The 16,736-nt window shown below is 44.5% G+C and overlaps 1 protein-coding gene across 4 annotated transcripts; it reads left to right on the forward strand.

Moving 5' to 3' along the window:
- The first annotated feature begins 17 nt into the window (after positions 1–17).
- On the forward strand, positions 18–12,016 carry QTRT2 (queuine tRNA-ribosyltransferase accessory subunit 2). 4 transcript variants are annotated; one of them, XM_084506511.1, is made up of 9 exons: positions 18–261; positions 364–419; positions 2,615–2,691; positions 2,976–3,047; positions 4,555–4,764; positions 5,669–5,868; positions 8,134–8,285; positions 9,856–9,976; positions 10,940–12,016. In XM_084506511.1, exons 1-9 carry the CDS (start codon positions 65–67, stop codon positions 11,199–11,201), a joined length of 1,347 nt encoding a protein of 448 aa, XP_084362637.1. In that variant the 5' UTR covers positions 18–64; the 3' UTR covers positions 11,202–12,016. The 4 variants fall into 4 exon arrangements, with proteins under 4 accessions (XP_084362637.1, XP_084362634.1, XP_084362636.1 ...); XM_084506508.1 differs by having other exon boundaries at positions 29–261; positions 9,859–9,976; XM_084506510.1 differs by lacking the exon at positions 2,976–3,047 and having other exon boundaries at positions 34–261; positions 9,859–9,976.
- The last annotated feature ends 4,720 nt before the right edge of the window (positions 12,017–16,736 follow it).

The following is a 16,736-nucleotide window of genomic DNA, read 5'->3' on the forward strand; positions in this document are numbered from 1 at the left end:
CTTCCTCTTCCTCCTCCTCCTCTTCCTCCTCCTTCTCCTCCTCCTCCTCCTGCTCGGGCTCAGGATGCGGCTGAAGCTGTTTGGGGTGGGCAGCGGGCGGCTGGGGATGCTGTCAGAGCTGGGCAGGAGCGGGGCGGGCTCCCTGGCGCTGCCCGGCTGCCTGCTGTACACGCGGGGCGGCTCCGCGCCCCACCTCACCTGCGACACCCTCGGGGAGGTCGCCGGGGTCCCCCCCGTGGCACAGCTCACCCTGTCCTTCATGTGAGTACCCCGAGGGGGGAGACGGAGCTCTGGAGCCGCCGGTTTTCGTCGGCGGTTGGGTGTTTTTTGGAGTAATTTACTTATTTTTGCGTCCGGGTGCAGGGCGGAGCTCCACGAGGTGCTGCAAGAGTACAAGGAAGGAGCTGCCAAGTTTATAGGTAAAATGTAACGGGGGTGTTTGTGTAATTGGGGTGTTTGTGCAACGGGGGTGTCTGTGTTTGTGTCACGGGGGTGTTGGTGTTGGTGGGTGCCTCAGGAGAGAGAGCGCAGGTGGGTGCCATGGGTCTGCTTTTAGGCAGTGTGTAGGTGCAGAGGGTTTCCACGTTCAGGCCTTTTCTTTCTAACGTGGCACTAATGAGGGCTTAAAATAGTATTTTGTCAGCGGTATGAGACCAAAAATCCTTAAACAGTACAATTTTTTGTAGTAGTTTTGCCTTGCTTCTTTTTACCAGCCTTTAACCTTCTTCTTGAGGGGGTTTCACAACTAACTAAGCTGAGCTTAGACCAAAAGTTGAGACCAGACCTCAACCTTGTGGCCTGATGCTGCTGCAGGCAAATCTTGCTCCTCATCTTCTGTGAGGAGAACTAGGAATTGCCCTGAAAACAGCCTGTCCCGTACAGCTATCTAAACATTTCCCTTTGAACATCCATCTGCTCAGGCTGGTGTTGTGTTTGTTTGTTTGTTTTTATCATAAAGCAGTTGGTTTCATCCGATCCATCAGGAAGTCTTACTTCAGTGTGAGGAATAATTAAAGAAAAAGAAACTTTAAAATCTTCATCCAGTGTGAAGAAAGGGCAAAGTCCCTTCCCATCAGTCTCATCTGGTGGACAGTTCTGCCTACAAGGTATTCTTGTTCAGAGAGGATGTTAGGGGGATGACCTATGGTGGATTTGCAGGAGCTTTGAGGAGCTAAACAAGCAGCAGGAGAAGATTGTTTTTCTCCTGTCCTTTATTCCTGTCGGTTTAGTAATCAGACTACTTGCTCCCTGTTCTCACCTTCTGTTTTTCCATGTTGAACTTGCAGTTTGAGGAATGCATGCAACTGTCCGTAAGTTGCATATAAATCAGTCGGTGTTGCCATAGTCCTCAGCTACAGCACCAAGCTTTTGTAGTCTTTGGCAGTCCCTGTACTCTATCCTCGGAGCACAAATGAAGCCTTTACCTTGGTGCTAAGGGTGAGCAAAGCCACAGGTCCTGTGTTCGTGGCAGTCCTGTTTTTCCCCTGGCTGACATTACAGACGGGTAAAGGCCTGACCACATGCGGTGTGCAACCAAGATCGCTCTTGATGGGTTGAGGTGGGGAAGGAACCGGAGTGTGCAGTGAATGTAAAGCTGGATTTTGCGTGAATATCTGTATTCAGAGTCAGTATTTCTGTCTGGGCAGGTAGCTCAGAGAACTGAAGGATGATCAGTCAAGTCAACAAGCTTCCCTGGGATGCTCTGTTTGTCTAGGTGTCTCAGGCTACAGTGGGTATATGGTCAAACAGACACTACCACATCACAGGTTTAATGTTTGTAACGTACAGACAGGTCTTAACATGGAAATTGATTGGGCTGCGCAAGAAAAATAACTTCTGAGTTGTTAATAGTTTTTATCAGACCTGAGGTATGTTTTTGAATGTTCTGTATGTTTTAGATGCATGCATATTGTTAAAAATTAAACAAACAAACAAAAATTAAGGGGTTTTGTCCTATGTACTAAGACCAAGTTTTTTTCTTTAAATAACACTTTAACATTCTGTCCATTCATTTCACTCGTTGCCCAGGCAAAGCCGTGGCTTGAATTTCCAAAGGAAATTTGCATGCGGCTTCTGATAAACTTTGATTACATTGTGTCAACATATTCCATCAAGAAAAATTGAAAATCTCTTCTACCTGAAACTTGTAGGAAACTTTACTGATTTCATTGTTTATCCTTGAAGAGAAAACTGTGGCGTTAGTTACTGTCTAACTTATTGTATGACATTTGAAAACTCTTAATTTGGCAGAGATGATAAATCTCTCATGTCTGTAGCTGATCTATTTTCTCACAATATGTTGTCCTTCCTTTTAAAATTCTAGGCTTGAGGTTGTTGCTCTCTTTAGATTGTGTCAAATGTAAGATGCCTCCAGTGTATCAGCTGAGCGGTCAGCTATTGTGTCTGGTGAATTTTAGTAGCAGGAGTATTAACCAAGAAAAAAAAAAAAACACACTAAGCAGTGGTTTCTCAGTCCTGCAGAAGAACTTTAGAGGAGGATTTGTGGGATCATTTGTGGGAAGATTCCCTATTCCCTTTTGAGAATTCACAAAGCGTGCCTCTGTTTTAGCTTTGTTTTGGTTCATTAAGCTCTAATTTGTTGCTGTGTTCCCAGGTATGCCAGACACGGCGGTGTACTGCTCCCTCCATGATCCAGTCGCTCCTTGTCCATCTGGCTACAACACTAACAAGGTACAGTAACTGTGAAGACTTGAAATTTGAGTCCAAGTTCTCAAACAAGAGCTGCCTGCCTGTCCCCCTTACCTGGTGGGTGTGCCTAGACTGCTACAAGGTGATGTTCATACATTGTAGAAAAATAAGCACCTGCTTAGATGTGGTCAGTCCCAAGGCCTACTTGGGTATGATAACAGCTCTTTGAATGAGAGGATAACCTCTGTCAGATGTTTTTGTTTGTTTGTTTGTTTGTTTTTTGCACTATCTTGCTAGGAACCAGGCTGAGTCTTGTCCCTCTGCAGGGGAGGAATTGCCTGAAGCTCATTTCAGTGCTGTGCAGCTGTGATGTTAGAGCAGCCTTCTGTATGCTGCAGGTTTGATTTTTATTTTATTTTTTTTCTTGGAAGCTGGTGCAGACTTTCATCACCTAGATACTAGGCCAGCGAGTTGTCTTTCTGCAGCTGGATCTGTGCTGACAAGTACTTCTGAAAGCTCTTTGAAAGCAATGGACAGAAAGCTCTGCTAGATTCTGTGCCAGAAAGCCTGGCACAGGCTGGATTTAAATAATCGTGGTGTAATGTTCTTTATCAGGTCTCTAAGCCACCTAGGGTTTTAGCAGCATGGCTACTTTATTTATTAAAGCTTTTTTTTTTTTTTTTTTTTTTTAATGGACAGCAGAATGAAGGCAACCAGACTTTATTAGACTTTGTGTCCTTGTTCTGCAGATACTAATTGTGGTCTCCCTCTTTTGAAGTTGCTTTTTTAATGGGGCATTTACAAAAAAAATATATTACTTAAGAGACTTCTGTCTGTCTCTGTTACCCAGATAGTGAAGCCAAAAGTAATTAGAGAGAGAGATGAATGGACAGACCTTTTCTCATTTAAAAGAATAAATAAGGGAGTTGCAGGGAAAAATAACCAGCTTCTAAAGAACTCAAGCCCAATACTTAACCTACTTTAATGCCCCTTTAAAGTTTTAGAGCAGCAGAGTCAAAAGTCTAAAAAGAATATAACGAAAGGAACTGCCCAGCTGCACTCAAGGGTTAGTCATCGATTCCACAGAATAGGATGAAATACGGTGAATTATTGCAGTGGTTCCAGTATTGCTCTGTGGACTTGAAGGTTTGGTGGATTAAATGTTGACATCTGCTAGCCCAGATGTGTTCTTGTGCCTTAACTTCGCTGTGCAGGTGCTTTGTCTGGCTTTAAGATCTTTCATGAAGGTAGTATGGAGTAGTGATGGAAAACGAGGGCCAGTGTGCACACAAAACATAGACTGTGCCTACCATTTCTTATGGTTTTTGGTTTAAAAAATCTATTTCTTTTGCATTTGATATTTCAATCCCTTAAGTAGCTGAATTTGAGACCTAAAATAACATTGGATTCTAAGATAAAATTGCCTAACAGGTTTTCGTGTTCTTCGCAGTGTGTCTGTGCACTTGGAAGAGGAAATAGCTGCTGCTTTTTGTATAGTGTGCAGAAAACTAGTGAGCTGTATTTCCCATTACAGCCTTTGCTGCTCTTTGTGGGATGAAAACATAAGTTTAACAATTAAATCTTTTATTCTTTCTCATTTTTTTTTTCCCCAATTCTGCTACTGATTTTGGTTGATGATAGGCCAGCCCAGCTGCTCTGTCTCAGAGATTTCCAAACAACTTGAGATGTTGCTGTGCTGAGCACGTGTGATGGTTTCACCAAAGAGTATCCCAGAAATCACACCTTGGTCATTTATATCATTCATTCTTTGTGCTGAGGACAGCTGATTACTTGAGCCATGCTTCTGGGGAGTTTCTGTAGTGTCATTCCAGCATCTGGTGCTTAACCAGGTTAACAGGTCTGTTATTCTTTGCACAAACCTTCATCCCTATTCTTCCTTGGCAGGCAGCGTCGGTGTGGGGTACCTCAGGGCGCATGGAAATAACAGCTTCCAAGTTCATGGACATCCAGCGGGCTATCCAGCCAGACTGGTTCCAGTGCATCTCTGACGGAGACACCATTTCTGGGGAAGTTAGTAGGAAAAGGGCCAAGAAGTCTGTGGATAGGTCGCTTTCCTTCCTGGATGTATGCCTTCAGCTGCTGGAGAAATCACCGGTAAGGTCCCAAAGATGTCACACATATAAATACCTGATTGAGATATTATGTGTGTGTGTGTGTGTGTGTGTGTGTGTGTGTATGTATATATCAGAACAGGATGTTTTCCTTCTACCATTTTCTTTTCGTAATAACTTGCCTCCTGCTATGGGACACCGTTTTCAGCTAGTTTGGGAGAATTCTTTTTTTTTTTTTTTTTTTTTTTTTTTATTATTCTGCTTTTGGACTGTAATGTGTTTCTTTCACTTAACCCTCATGCTATATTTGCACAGGCAAAGCAGGATTTTTCTCATTCTGATTGAGACAGCTCATCTTTTTGCTCTGCAGTCCCTTCATTTCCATGTGAAGGAGGACTTGCCAGGATTTGCCAGTGCTATTCTTTTCATTTTTTTCCAGGAGACTTGAAACTTAACTTCCCTTTTGGTGGAAGGGGACAAATCATCCAAGTTTGCATTACAAAAGAAAGCGGTTGCAGGAGCTGATACTGGCATCCTCTGAAAGGCAATCAAGTGTGAGCTCTGGTGTCTGACAGCCAGGACAATGATACCTGTCATTGTCCTGCTGTCTTACCTGCTTCGTATTCTGACACATGTAGTGCTGAGGGGATGTCTGCAAAAAGCTGGTGTACAGAAATGATCTGTGGTTATAAGGTGGAAAAAAGGCACTAAAATTCTCAGTCGGTTAGTGTCAAGGCCAGGAACAGAACGTTGCCTCTCCTTATCCCATTTCTACCTCAGATTTCACAGTGTTGTGTGAGGGACTTGTCTTATGTGGGATGAAATGCTGTTGGTTTTCCAAGTTCTGGGAATGTGGGCTTTAAGTAGCAGGCATCTGGAGTCTGGGCTGTGAGATCTTGCTCGCCTTTGGCAGGACTCTTAACACTCGTAGCTTTCTTCTGGGCCAGGAACTACAAGGAAGTGTAATGTTTGGGGCAATCGAAGGTGGAGATGTCTTGGAAGAGAGGCTCCGATCAGCCAGGGAGACTGCCAAGCGACCTGTGGGCGGCTTTCTGCTAGATGGCTTCCAGGGATCTGCCATGGCCAAGGAGACCAAGTTGAAACTGATAGCTTCTGTCACAGCAGAGCTGCCAGAGGATAAACCAAGGTAAGTTGTGTGGGCGACATCCCACAGCACTGTGTGTATGGGCCAGGCTGCATCTATTCCACCACAGTCGTCAGACTTCAACCCTTGTTTCAATTTTTGGTTATAACTGGCACCAAGCTGTGCTTACGCTGTGGATTTGAATATTCCCCACATGTGGAGAACAACTGAAATTGAGGTCAAGTCTTTTATTTTCATCAGGACAAACTATAGGTAGGGTATGTCTGGGCGTTTGGCCTCTGAGGAGACGGTTTTCTGGAAGTTCAGCTAGAACAAAAAAATATCAGCCCTTTCTACAGGGTTGAAAAAATCACACTGAGCCTGTGAATTACTGGAGCTGGTACAGCCTTGCCAACCAGAATTGTATTCCCTGCTTGGTTTGGCATAACGTGGGGGCTGTAGCATCTTCTGAGCTGTTGGTTCTGCCCATCTGATCCATGCCAGAGTCGGGATGGAAGCGGCAGCGTTCCTGACTCTTACCAATGATTTATGGTAACTAAAGGCTTCCAGAAAACACGTGCTAATATTTGCTAGTGGTCCAGAGGTGGAGGAGTTTCTTACAATTGGGTTGAGCTTGCTGGCTTTTCTATGCGTTCTGGGTTGCTTTTACTACTTCTGTTGCTGCTGCCCTTGTGTGGGTGCTTTTTTCATCGTTTCCCAAGTCGATGACTCAGGCCCCGCTGCCTTTCTGTAGCTGTGCTGCCCTCTGCTAGCTGAGCATTGCTCTGACCTGCCGGGGTTCAAAAGGAAGTAAAATGCAGACACGCGTGCCCGTTACTGCAGCTTGTTCATGCTTAGTGCTGCCTGGGGTTTGAATTTTCCTGACAATTAGGAGGCTTGCTGTGTTGTTGCCATCCTGTCTGGTTGAGCTGCTTAAAAAGATCCCCTGCGAGCATTAGAGTCCAATCTGCTCAGCTAACCTCCGTGGCTACCAGAGCATCTGCCTCATCTGTCAGATGGTTTGCTCGTCTGGTTAAGACAAGCGTTGCTGACCTCTTTGCAGGAAGAAAGCTGGTGTGCCTTAGGGGGTCTTGTAAATACCTCGAGTGAATTTCAGACAGTCCTGCTTGCCTGAATCACCCTTGCCGTTCTGGCTGGAGAAGCTGTTTTGCAGCTGTGCATTCCATCCTGATACGAAACTCTCTAGAAGGCAAACATTTCCTCTGCTTCACCTGAGAAGGAACAGCTTTTTGTGTTGGGGAAATGATCTCAAGAATTTAATCTTTGGGGTCCTTTTGTGTACAGCAGTCTCTTGGTAAAAGTTTTCCTTTTCAATAGGGGCAGAACCCTTGCAAATGCAAACTTTTGTCCTTAGCCATTCAAAGGTAAGTTTTAGCAAGGGTTTTGATCACATATATTCAGACCTAACATTTTGAGTGTCGTTTTCTTCTTTTCATCAGAGCCCAAACCAGAAGACACTCATGTAGTAAATTTTTTTCCCATCCATATTCTGTACTCATCAAATTAATTCAAGTACTTAGAGAAATGACTAAAACCAGCACCTTGCGACTTCATTTGTCAGCCCCTGTGTATTTTCCTAATTATCTGTTTAGATCACTGCCCTACGTTAGCTTTTCCTGCTGTCAGCCCAGCCACGCACCTGCGGGAGAGCAGGCACTGCTCTGTTCCCCTCTGCTTCACTGACCCCTCAGGGAAGCTACCAGCTAAATTTGGCTACCAGCAGGATCTCCATTACCACTGATGGCAATCCAGCTGGGCTCTTCCTGGCTCTTCATGCCATATCCCTGTAGGTGTTACAGCCCAGGTTTGGGGGTAAATCATTTGTTTTAGAGAATCGGAGGTGTTATTTGTAGAATAAAGGGCATCAGTGAGGGTGAGAAGGGATGCTGGAGTAGGCAAAGTATAGAGAGGAAGAAAGAAAAAAAACAAAAGTAAAGAACTTCTTTCAGTTTCCAATGATGCTTCTCATTAGCATGTTCTCTTCCAGGTAGTTCATGTGCCTGGAGAACTGTCTGTCACCCAAAGGGCTCGTGTTTTTGACTAGCCATCTGCTGCTGCTCCTGGTGGAGTCTTTTTAGACTGTCTCCTGAGCAGTTACTAAAAAAGGGGTCTGCGTATCTGGTAACTGGTAGTTACTTAGGGCAGATACATGAGTAAGGAAAATACCTGTGCCTAAAGGCATTTTTTAGCTGAATTTTGAATTTAAATGTATTTATGTGGTTGTGAAAGGACCCAAATGACTTCAGATGTGATGGATGCTTCCTTCTGCTCGGGATATTCTAGGCTTCTCATGCACATCTTTTACAGGATCATCCATGGCGTGGGCAAACCAGATGAGGTGCTCGAGTGCATTGAAAGGGGTGTGGACATCTTTGAGAGCTTCTTTCCCTTCCAAGTGACGGAGCGAGGCTGTGCCTTGGTGTTTGGCTATGATTACCATCCAGGTCCTGAAGCAGCAGGTAGGCAGTTTCCCTCGCAGCCAGCACTGTGGCAAGCATAATTCCTGTTTTGGAGGAGTCTGCATTTGAGGGCTGTGGCCTTAATTTAAGTGCAGCAACCACAGGAAAACCTGGAATTTAGCTGTCAAATATTGCTCTTGAAGGTGGGGTGTTGTGGTGTGAAACCTATCAGGGGAACTTAAGGTCTCAGCCTATGACCTGAATGCGTGACTAGCCAAATTGTGTTTAATGATTTCAGAAACACCTACGGAACAGAGGTTTATGTAGGCTTAACTGTGTTTATCTGCCCTCTCTAGAACTGTTTGACACCATTGACAAATTTTCTGTTAGTATTAGCAGTGAAGGCTGGACCTATTTATGTGAAGTTCTGATACTTGACCTCCACATTTAACCAAATATGTGCTTGTTTTAAAAATAAATCTTTAAGTCTCTTCTCTTTTCTAGCAGACCAAAATTAGGGATCCTGTTTCTCTGGGCAGCTTCCCTCTCAGCTCTTGAATTCATCAGTCATGTCAGAACAAAAACAAGACGTTCATAACTCGTTACCTCATTAAGCTTTGAGATAGGAGCATGTGTAGCAACCGCTAAAGCATCTATTAAACATGTTTCAAGCAGTCATCTTGTTCTGGACTTAGCAAATGTTTTCAACATTAAAAAAAAATATTTTACATTTTTCCTCCTAGGTAGAACCTAGCTTCTTTTCATGCCTGGATAATTCAAAACCAGATGAATAGAACAGAACATCCCGTTTCTTTGTGCTTGCTGCCTTTTTTTTTTTTTTTTTTTTTTAAATCCTTCTGTTTGTTGTTCTTTACCTCATCTCACCTTATTCTTAAACCAAAAGATTACGGTAGGGACGGCCTCTTTGTTCTGTCTGTGTAACACTCGGTAGGCATGGATTGTGCAAACAGTCATATTGATGTTTCCAGAAACATCTCCCACTCAAGAACAAGCCTAAAAATGCAAACCTACAAAATGATGGGGTGTTTTTTTATTATTTTTAAGGCAGACTGCTGAAAAGGCTGATGTATGGAATCTACATCTTCTGCATCAATCTATCTGCATGTTATTAGCTTCTTTGATTTCAGTTGCTTAGGGAAAAAAAAAAAAACAAACAAAAATAATCTGTATCTTTGAGACTGACAGCATGGAAAGTAGAATGATTGAATGCAGATGAGTTGCCTGTCTATTCTAACAGAATCTCAATAAAATCAATTTGTTCAGGTGACTGCTTTCTATTGAGCATGCAGTTCAGACTGGAAATAATTTTGACATTTTATTAAGAATTCAGCTCAGTAGAGCAGCACAAAATTGTGCTGTTATTTCAGCTCTAACTCTTCATTAGGTTTAATAGATCAGTTTTCACTTGTCCCTTGCTGTTTTAATCATCCAAAATTGTACTTGTATTAACTAACCTATGATAATTAAAGAAAAAGAATTGCTTACTATGGGAGGGAGGTGGAAAGTTGTGGCAGGAGTTTTCATCTGGCAAGAGAGCAACAGAAATATCTAATGTAAGGTTGCTACAATTCTATCTGTTGATAAAGGGCTGTTGTCTTTTTATTTGAAGCAGTTTTAAAACAAAATGGGGCCCAGGAACTGGAGAAAAACGGTGCTGAAGAAGACCAGGATGAAATCGCCAAAGCTGACCCAGAAATGACGCCGTTTGAGATATTTCTGAAGGATAAAAGGTAACGTGAGTTTGTAAGGAGGGTACCTGCAGTTGTATCAGGAAGTGCCACGGTTTTGTCCTTTGTATTTCATTGCATATGGTCATTAGTGGGATGGGAGAGTTCGTAAAATGTGAAGCTGTTGAGGAAAGTAAAGTATTTGTCGACATTGAACGGAGAGTGTCAGATAAACTGATACCTAGCAGCAGTGTGTGCTGAAAGCACTGCAATTGCTTGATCTCAGGCTGGAGATTTTTCTGACCGCTTATCCAGCAAAGAAACTGTGGTCTTAGCAGTGTTCCAGCTGAAAGACAGTAGTTTGACAAAGGCTGTCTGAGGATCCTTTTGGTCTTCTGCATCTAACTAACTTGAATCATTTTCAGATGCAAGATTTTATTTAAAACAGTGGCAGAGCCTCTGCTTTGTGACTCAGCTGGAGTGCCTGCAGAGCGAGATACCTACAATTCTGGGATATTGCACAAAAACTTTAGCCTGCCCTTTCTTCTTTTTCACATCTGCTGCTAGGCTGAGCATTCGGTTGTTGATTGCTCCACCGTCTCCTTGTTTAGTGAGAATTGTGCATCTTGGAGTAGAAGGAAATACTTTCTGTGAGTAGCAGAATTGATAAACCCTTGTTTCTGATAGCTTCCTCCTCTGTGGATTGATAGCTAGCAAGGTGAGCCTCGTGCTGCAGCTCTTCTGTCAGGGAAAGCACGGATGAGGCTTCTCTCTGCTGTTAGTGATGATCCAGTCAAAACTCTCCTCTGACTCACGTGTGGCCTCTTGGCTCCACAGTGAGCTCCTGAATGCTGTTCAAGTCCTTTGTGTCAGTGGTGCTGGGCTTAGCTGGCACCGTGTCTTAAAGCATCTGGATTCCGGCCCTCAAGGCTCATGTCCCCGCAAAGGCCATCCAATAACTGGATAATGTTTGCTACCTGAATGGATCTTACGTTTGATGTTAATCCAGCATTGCTTCCTCCTCAGATACCAGGACGATTTTGGCCCTTTGCTGGAAGGCTGCACCTGTTACTGCTGTCAGAGGCACACTCGCGCCTACCTCCATCACCTCCTCGTGACCAACGAGCTGCTGGCTGGCGTCCTGCTCATGATGCACAACTTCCAGCACTACTTCAGCTTCTTCGGTGCCATACGGGATGCCTTAAGAGACAATAAACTGGATCAGCTGAAGAAGTTCATCTTCAGTCAGGCACTTCAAGGCCCCGCAGACGCGAGGACGGGCCAGTGAGGTCGGAGAAGATAGAGGACGTTGCAGCTTACATCCTTACCCAGTGGGACCATGTCAACTGGCCTGCTAGGACCTGGACCTGTTAGGTAGTAAAATGCCTACCCTCCTGGAGAGAATTTAAAGGGGCATTTGAAGACCTTGCATGTAGGAAGGAGAGGAAGATGTTATTCACACATCCCTTTCAGTTAATTGGCTTGGTGCATTCTCAGGTTACAGGAGAGCTTGGACACCTCAGTATGGATAGCTTTGTTCTCAGTAATTTGATGGTGGTTTTCCATATGGAAGAACTCCATATGGAAGCTCAGCAGCTGCTTGGGACTCTTGTCCCTCTCCCCCAGAAAACACCAGTGGTGTGGTTGTCCCATCATGCAGGCCCTTGATAGGAGATCCTACCTCAGTCTGGTACGTGGCTCCTTGTGGTTGCTGCTGACATCGGTGTCCCTGAGAAGAACTGACTGGAGGTGTCACAGTGGCACCAGGTATTCAGTGGCACAAAGTAGTAGTGTGGGGATGATGATGAGTGTACCGTTCCTTCCAGCTGTCCTGGCACTGGTCAAATAGCAGGCTACGCTAATGCCAGTGTGAGATGGAGATATGGAAGGAACATATCACAAGAAAAGGCATTTAGACAAGAATCCTGTTGCTCCTTATTTTAAAATACTTATTTTTAAAAGTATTAAAAGTATGCTCCTTATTTTAACTTGTTATGCCATGCTTCTTTTATTCAGTTCTTTTATGCCCCCTTACTTTGTAATTGTGGATTTATGTGTTTTATATGACAAAGCAACAATAAATTTTTTTATTCATTACACTGATTCCTCAAGGTGTGACAGAGATGGTGTACCAGAGAGTGAAGATGATGTCTCCTAAGAACATGAACTAGCAGCTCCGAAGAGGGCATGATCCATCTAGGGGTGGGATACTGTCACTGAGCAGGGGTCTATGTCAGTTGCTTCAGAAGAAGCCATAATAAACCTGCAATTATTAAAGACACCTACCCATTCCTCTCCCTGAAGGAACTCTAGCACCTGAATTAAGCTTTGAGAAATACTACAGTTGAAGTTGACAGCCTTAAAGCAATTCAGGATTAATCTGCAGTTTGCTGCTCTTCACCCTTTCTTTAACACTTTAACATTATTAATTTATTTATTAACTCATTACTGTTTTTTTAGATTACTTCTTAAAGAACACTTCAGTATCTTGCATTAGGGTGGCTTTACCACAGCATACAAGAAGACAGCTTTGCCTGTCAGCATTGCCTGTGCACCTCTGTTTCCTGTGACAGATAACAAACAGAACGGTGTCAGCGTACCTTTCACCACTCTAGCCTTATCGACTATGTTGCACTATTTCTGTTCAACAAGGTCCTAAAGAAAAGGTGCAAAAACTGTGTGACTGCTGTCTTGAAACAGTTTCCCTTTGGGAGCTACCTATGATTAGTCTCCTCATCCTGTTTCACCCATGTGGCTTAACCAGGATTTACTCATTTTCCTTTGTCCCCAGACGTGACTGTCCTGAGAAGCTGCATGCAAAGGTACTGGCATCTTAGTGACCTGCTAATAATTTAAGTGCTAACAACATGCCATTCTTAACAACCCTTCTGGTCTTCCTTCTTACCTTCCAGTCTTTCTGTACTGCTATGTTCGTTCTCCAGTCACACTCACCAGCTTTTCCACTTTGGTTCTCTGCTTAGTTTTTGTGTGTGTGCATGTGTGTACAAGAGCTGCATAGAGGGAACAATTTCATATTGCACAAAAGTTCATTTAGTTAACTCCATCTGCTCATTATCTAACAAACAGTAATGAGCTGCACTAACTGCAATAAATTTGATATATTTGCACAGGTTGTCATTCTGTCTATCAGCACTTCCAATAAATGTTGTAAAAAATAAAGTAATTGAATTTAGAAAGTTTTTGGTTCTATTTCCAAGCAGAAACTTTTCTTTCTTGCCCTACCTACCGTGTAGTTTTCTTACCCACCTTTCACAAAGAAGCAAAAATTGAAACAAGTATGGAGTGGAAAAAATTCTGTGCAAAATTACCTCTTATGTAGCGCAGAAAACTCTACAAAAACATCATTGTCTGCCTTCCAGCCCCAAATGGCAGAACACAAAGGACCAGGGGCGACTACAAAAGCACAGAGCTGAATACAAGAGAGTGTTACAGAAACATTAGACAGCAGAACATCTTTCCCTTATCAACTTCTCCTGTAGCCTTCCCCTAAATAAAGAAAAATCTTTCATGCTCCTGTGTTTCTGATGGGAATAATTGGCAGGGCCATGTGTTGCTGTGCCTTTCTGACCACTTCATCGGTATTCTGCTCAGTGCCTTGCTTCTTTCAGAGCTATTTTAATATTGCAGACCCTCTAGCAGTTTCAAAGGTATGCTTGAAAATGGATTGAGGAAAAATAAATCAAACTGCTCTACCCAAAAAAAGGCTTTCTCCGTTCCTTCAGGTGCGGCATTTCTTCCCCCGTACATTCACCCCCTCCATCCATCCATCCTGTAAATTGCAGTGACACAGGGTCCCCGACAGGTTGTATCAAGCCTTGTCTGACAGTGTCTAGGTCTGCTTTTCTGCGGCTCCACAGAGCTGGAGGAGCTGTTGAAGGCTGGAAGTGTTCCAGCAGGGTGTTCAATTTATTTCTAAGCCTCTTAGGCCCAGGTGGCTTTCAGATTGTGGTGCTTTCATGCATAGAAAAGTTGGTTCCAGGTATGTTGCAGAGGTACTTTTAAGCATCGGGTAGCTGCTTTTTTTTTTTTTTTTTTTTTTTTTTATTGATTCATAACCTGAGTTGACAGGCAAAGGGCTGTTTAAAAAAAATAGCCCTACTAAAATGCTTAAACCTTTCCCTCAGTAGTTTCAGAGTCTTCCTCTCTGACAGGGAAGGCATACACGAAATAGATGATGGTGTGGGTCAGTTCAGTGGGCTTACAAGCACTCTGGTGTGATCCACATAATTCACTAGGGACTCCATCCCTTTTCTGGTAACACAACATGCACTGCTTCAGATTATTAAGATCACAGAATCGTTTAGGTTGGCAAGTCCAACCATTAACCTAGCAAACCTGGCTGTTCAAACACCCTGCCACCCTTCCTCCATTCAGCACATTTATTAGACATGACAGGCTTTTCCAAACAAGAGAATAAAGTTAAATCCCTTTGAGAAGCCGGACCTAGATGGCCAAGCTGGTGCTGGCACAAGAGTGGTTAACACCTTCCTGCAGCAAAATGTTCCCCTTGTTTCCCTGTTGATGGTGTGAGCATGAACGCCGGCTGCTGGAGCGCGCCTTGCCCTCCCCTCCGGCACGCTGGCTGGGAAAGGCAATACAATACCTTCCCCGCCTCGCAGCGAGGTGATGATGAACTGCCTGGCTGTTTCTACATCTGCCCTCGGTTCGGTTTAATTAAACTGGGGAGGGGAAGGTGCGGCACGGCGTGATGCCCTGTTAGGCGTCCGACGTGCCTTCTGTAGCTCCCGGCCTTGCTTGCTCCCCCTCATTTCACAGACTTAGGAGGGAGCCTGCTCTCTTCAGCTGCTGTCTGAGTGTCTGAGCATCTCCCAAAGCTCTTTGTGGAGCAAATTCGGATGCAAAGGGGTTATCTGGTCAGCCAGGCTAATTTCAAACTTCAGCCTGAATTTAAGAAGCTATGTAGTAAGGACAGAGACTATTCAGGATTCGTCAGATTTCTGTTTTCCCTATAGCCCTGTTACTGTATAAAACATTTTCTGGCCAAGGCCGTGGCTGGAGTGCTGGGAAAGGCAAATGCTGTATTTTCTGCCCATGGTCCCATAGCATGAGGTGCATCACACCCATCCATGCTTATAGAGTGGGTTGATTTGCAGATTTTTGGTCAAGAAAATGCCCAAGAACCATGATCCTATTTGTGATGCTGAGACGTAGTCGTCCAGCAAGCATTTTCACAACAGAAAATTGTTGTTTCGTGGTCTCTGGACAGAGTTTGTGGACCCATTACAGCGCTATCCATGTGATGCTATTTACATTTGAGTTGAGTGCCCTTGAAAGGGGCATGAAAGTTTCTTTATATTAAAGCTTTGTGCCTCTTGCTCCCTCCCTCACAGCAGAGCAGCCGGTTTGCTTTTCACTGAGGTAATCGGAGGGGGTATTGAAGTGATGGAGCTAACATCCTGCAGCAAGCTGAGGCTACAAACCTGTCCTGAGCTTTTTACACCATGTTGCCCTGTCCAGCGTGGAACTGTCTGCAAGGTAATGTCAAACATAATGCTACCATGGGCTGAAAAGCAGCTGAGGAAACCAGCTCTTAGGAAAGCCAGACACCAGGCGAAGTTGAATGAACTGGGTTGGGAGAGAACACAGGAGGCTGGCAGGCAGCCGAGGCCTTTGAAGAGATGCAGCGTCTTTGAGGAAGGGAGCAGGAGACGGAGCATCTGGGAGGAAGGAGCAGAGGCAAACAAGATGATTAGGATTTGGCAGGGCCAGCAGAGAAAGGAGTGGGAACGGTGCATTATGTCCGCAGCTAGCATTGCCAACACCGAGCTGCAGAAGACACCGGCACGTGCCTTTTTACATGCCTTTTTTTTTTTTTTTTTTTTCCTGAATATCTTGAGGAGGAACAAGGGTGGTGAAGACACACGCAGTCCCGCAGCAAGTGTGCCTCTGCCCTGTGAAAAGCACCCTGTACTGTGCTGTTTGATCTGCGTCGCTCCCAGCTGCAGGGTAAAACATGAGAACTGACAGCAGTCCCTGCCCTAGGGGACCAGAAAGGTCTTCCCCACATCACCAAACACAGAGCAGGCTGGTGCTTGTCTCGCCGAGATGCTTAAATCATTATACAGAAATTAATTTTTAATTATGTTCGTTTTCTTCTTAGGCTCCAGGGGCTTTCTTGTTCCCTGTCTCACGCTTCCAGAGGCATTCAGGAATAGCTGAGACCAGTGTCTGGCAGCGAGAGGCTTGCTGATGGGTGGCCAGCATCATGGAAGAGGCTCCAGAGAATTCCTCGCCTGGGCTGGGGGGAAGAACAACCCTGCTGGAGAAAGGCATGGTTGGGGTCGGCTGGGGGGCTTCAGTTCTGGCACCTGAGGTGGTATGAAACTGAGGAAAGGAGGCATGAGTGATGCCAGGAAAGTGGATTAAGAAAGGTCACTCCTCTCTCTGGAGTTGAGGTTGGCTATCTGGAGGGTAACCGAGCTGGATCGTTTGACATTGAAAGGGATGTTTGGTCTGGGAACTGTCTTCTACCTCCTGTCCAGTGTCTTGGCAGCTGATGCTGGCTTTGAAGAAGTGTCATCATGCATCCCTCACACCCTGAATTGCCTTCCTTTTGCTCCTAGGGCAGCAGGTCAGGTGGTTAAGATGCCAGGAAATGGCCAGCATGTTAATTCACTGTTATCATTAGAAAATTCGCGTCAGTCGTTCCCTCAGACTGCAGGTGCTTGAGACCATAGCCAGGAACCGTGGAGCACATGTTGGGCTTGGGTCTCTGATAGACACCTCCAGACACCACAGCACGTTCTGAAAAACCTCTTATTCTGAATAATACATTCACCAT

This window comes from Aythya ferina, assembly GCF_964211825.1.
Source record: "Aythya ferina genome assembly, chromosome: 1".
Lineage (NCBI taxonomy): Eukaryota > Metazoa > Chordata > Aves > Anseriformes > Anatidae > Aythya > Aythya ferina.

Excerpts from the sequence above, each read along its gene's own strand:
- QTRT2 (XM_084506511.1), top strand. The coding sequence starts at position 65 with ATGCGGCTGAAGCTGTTTGGGGTGGGCAGCGGGCGGCTGGGGATGCTG. Across the intron at positions 2,692-2,975 it reads CTGGCTACAACACTAACAAG|GGGAGGAATTGCCTGAAGCT; the intron begins GTACAGTAACTG and ends GTCCCTCTGCAG. Across the intron at positions 4,765-5,668 it reads AGCTGCTGGAGAAATCACCG|GAACTACAAGGAAGTGTAAT; the intron begins GTAAGGTCCCAA and ends CTTCTGGGCCAG.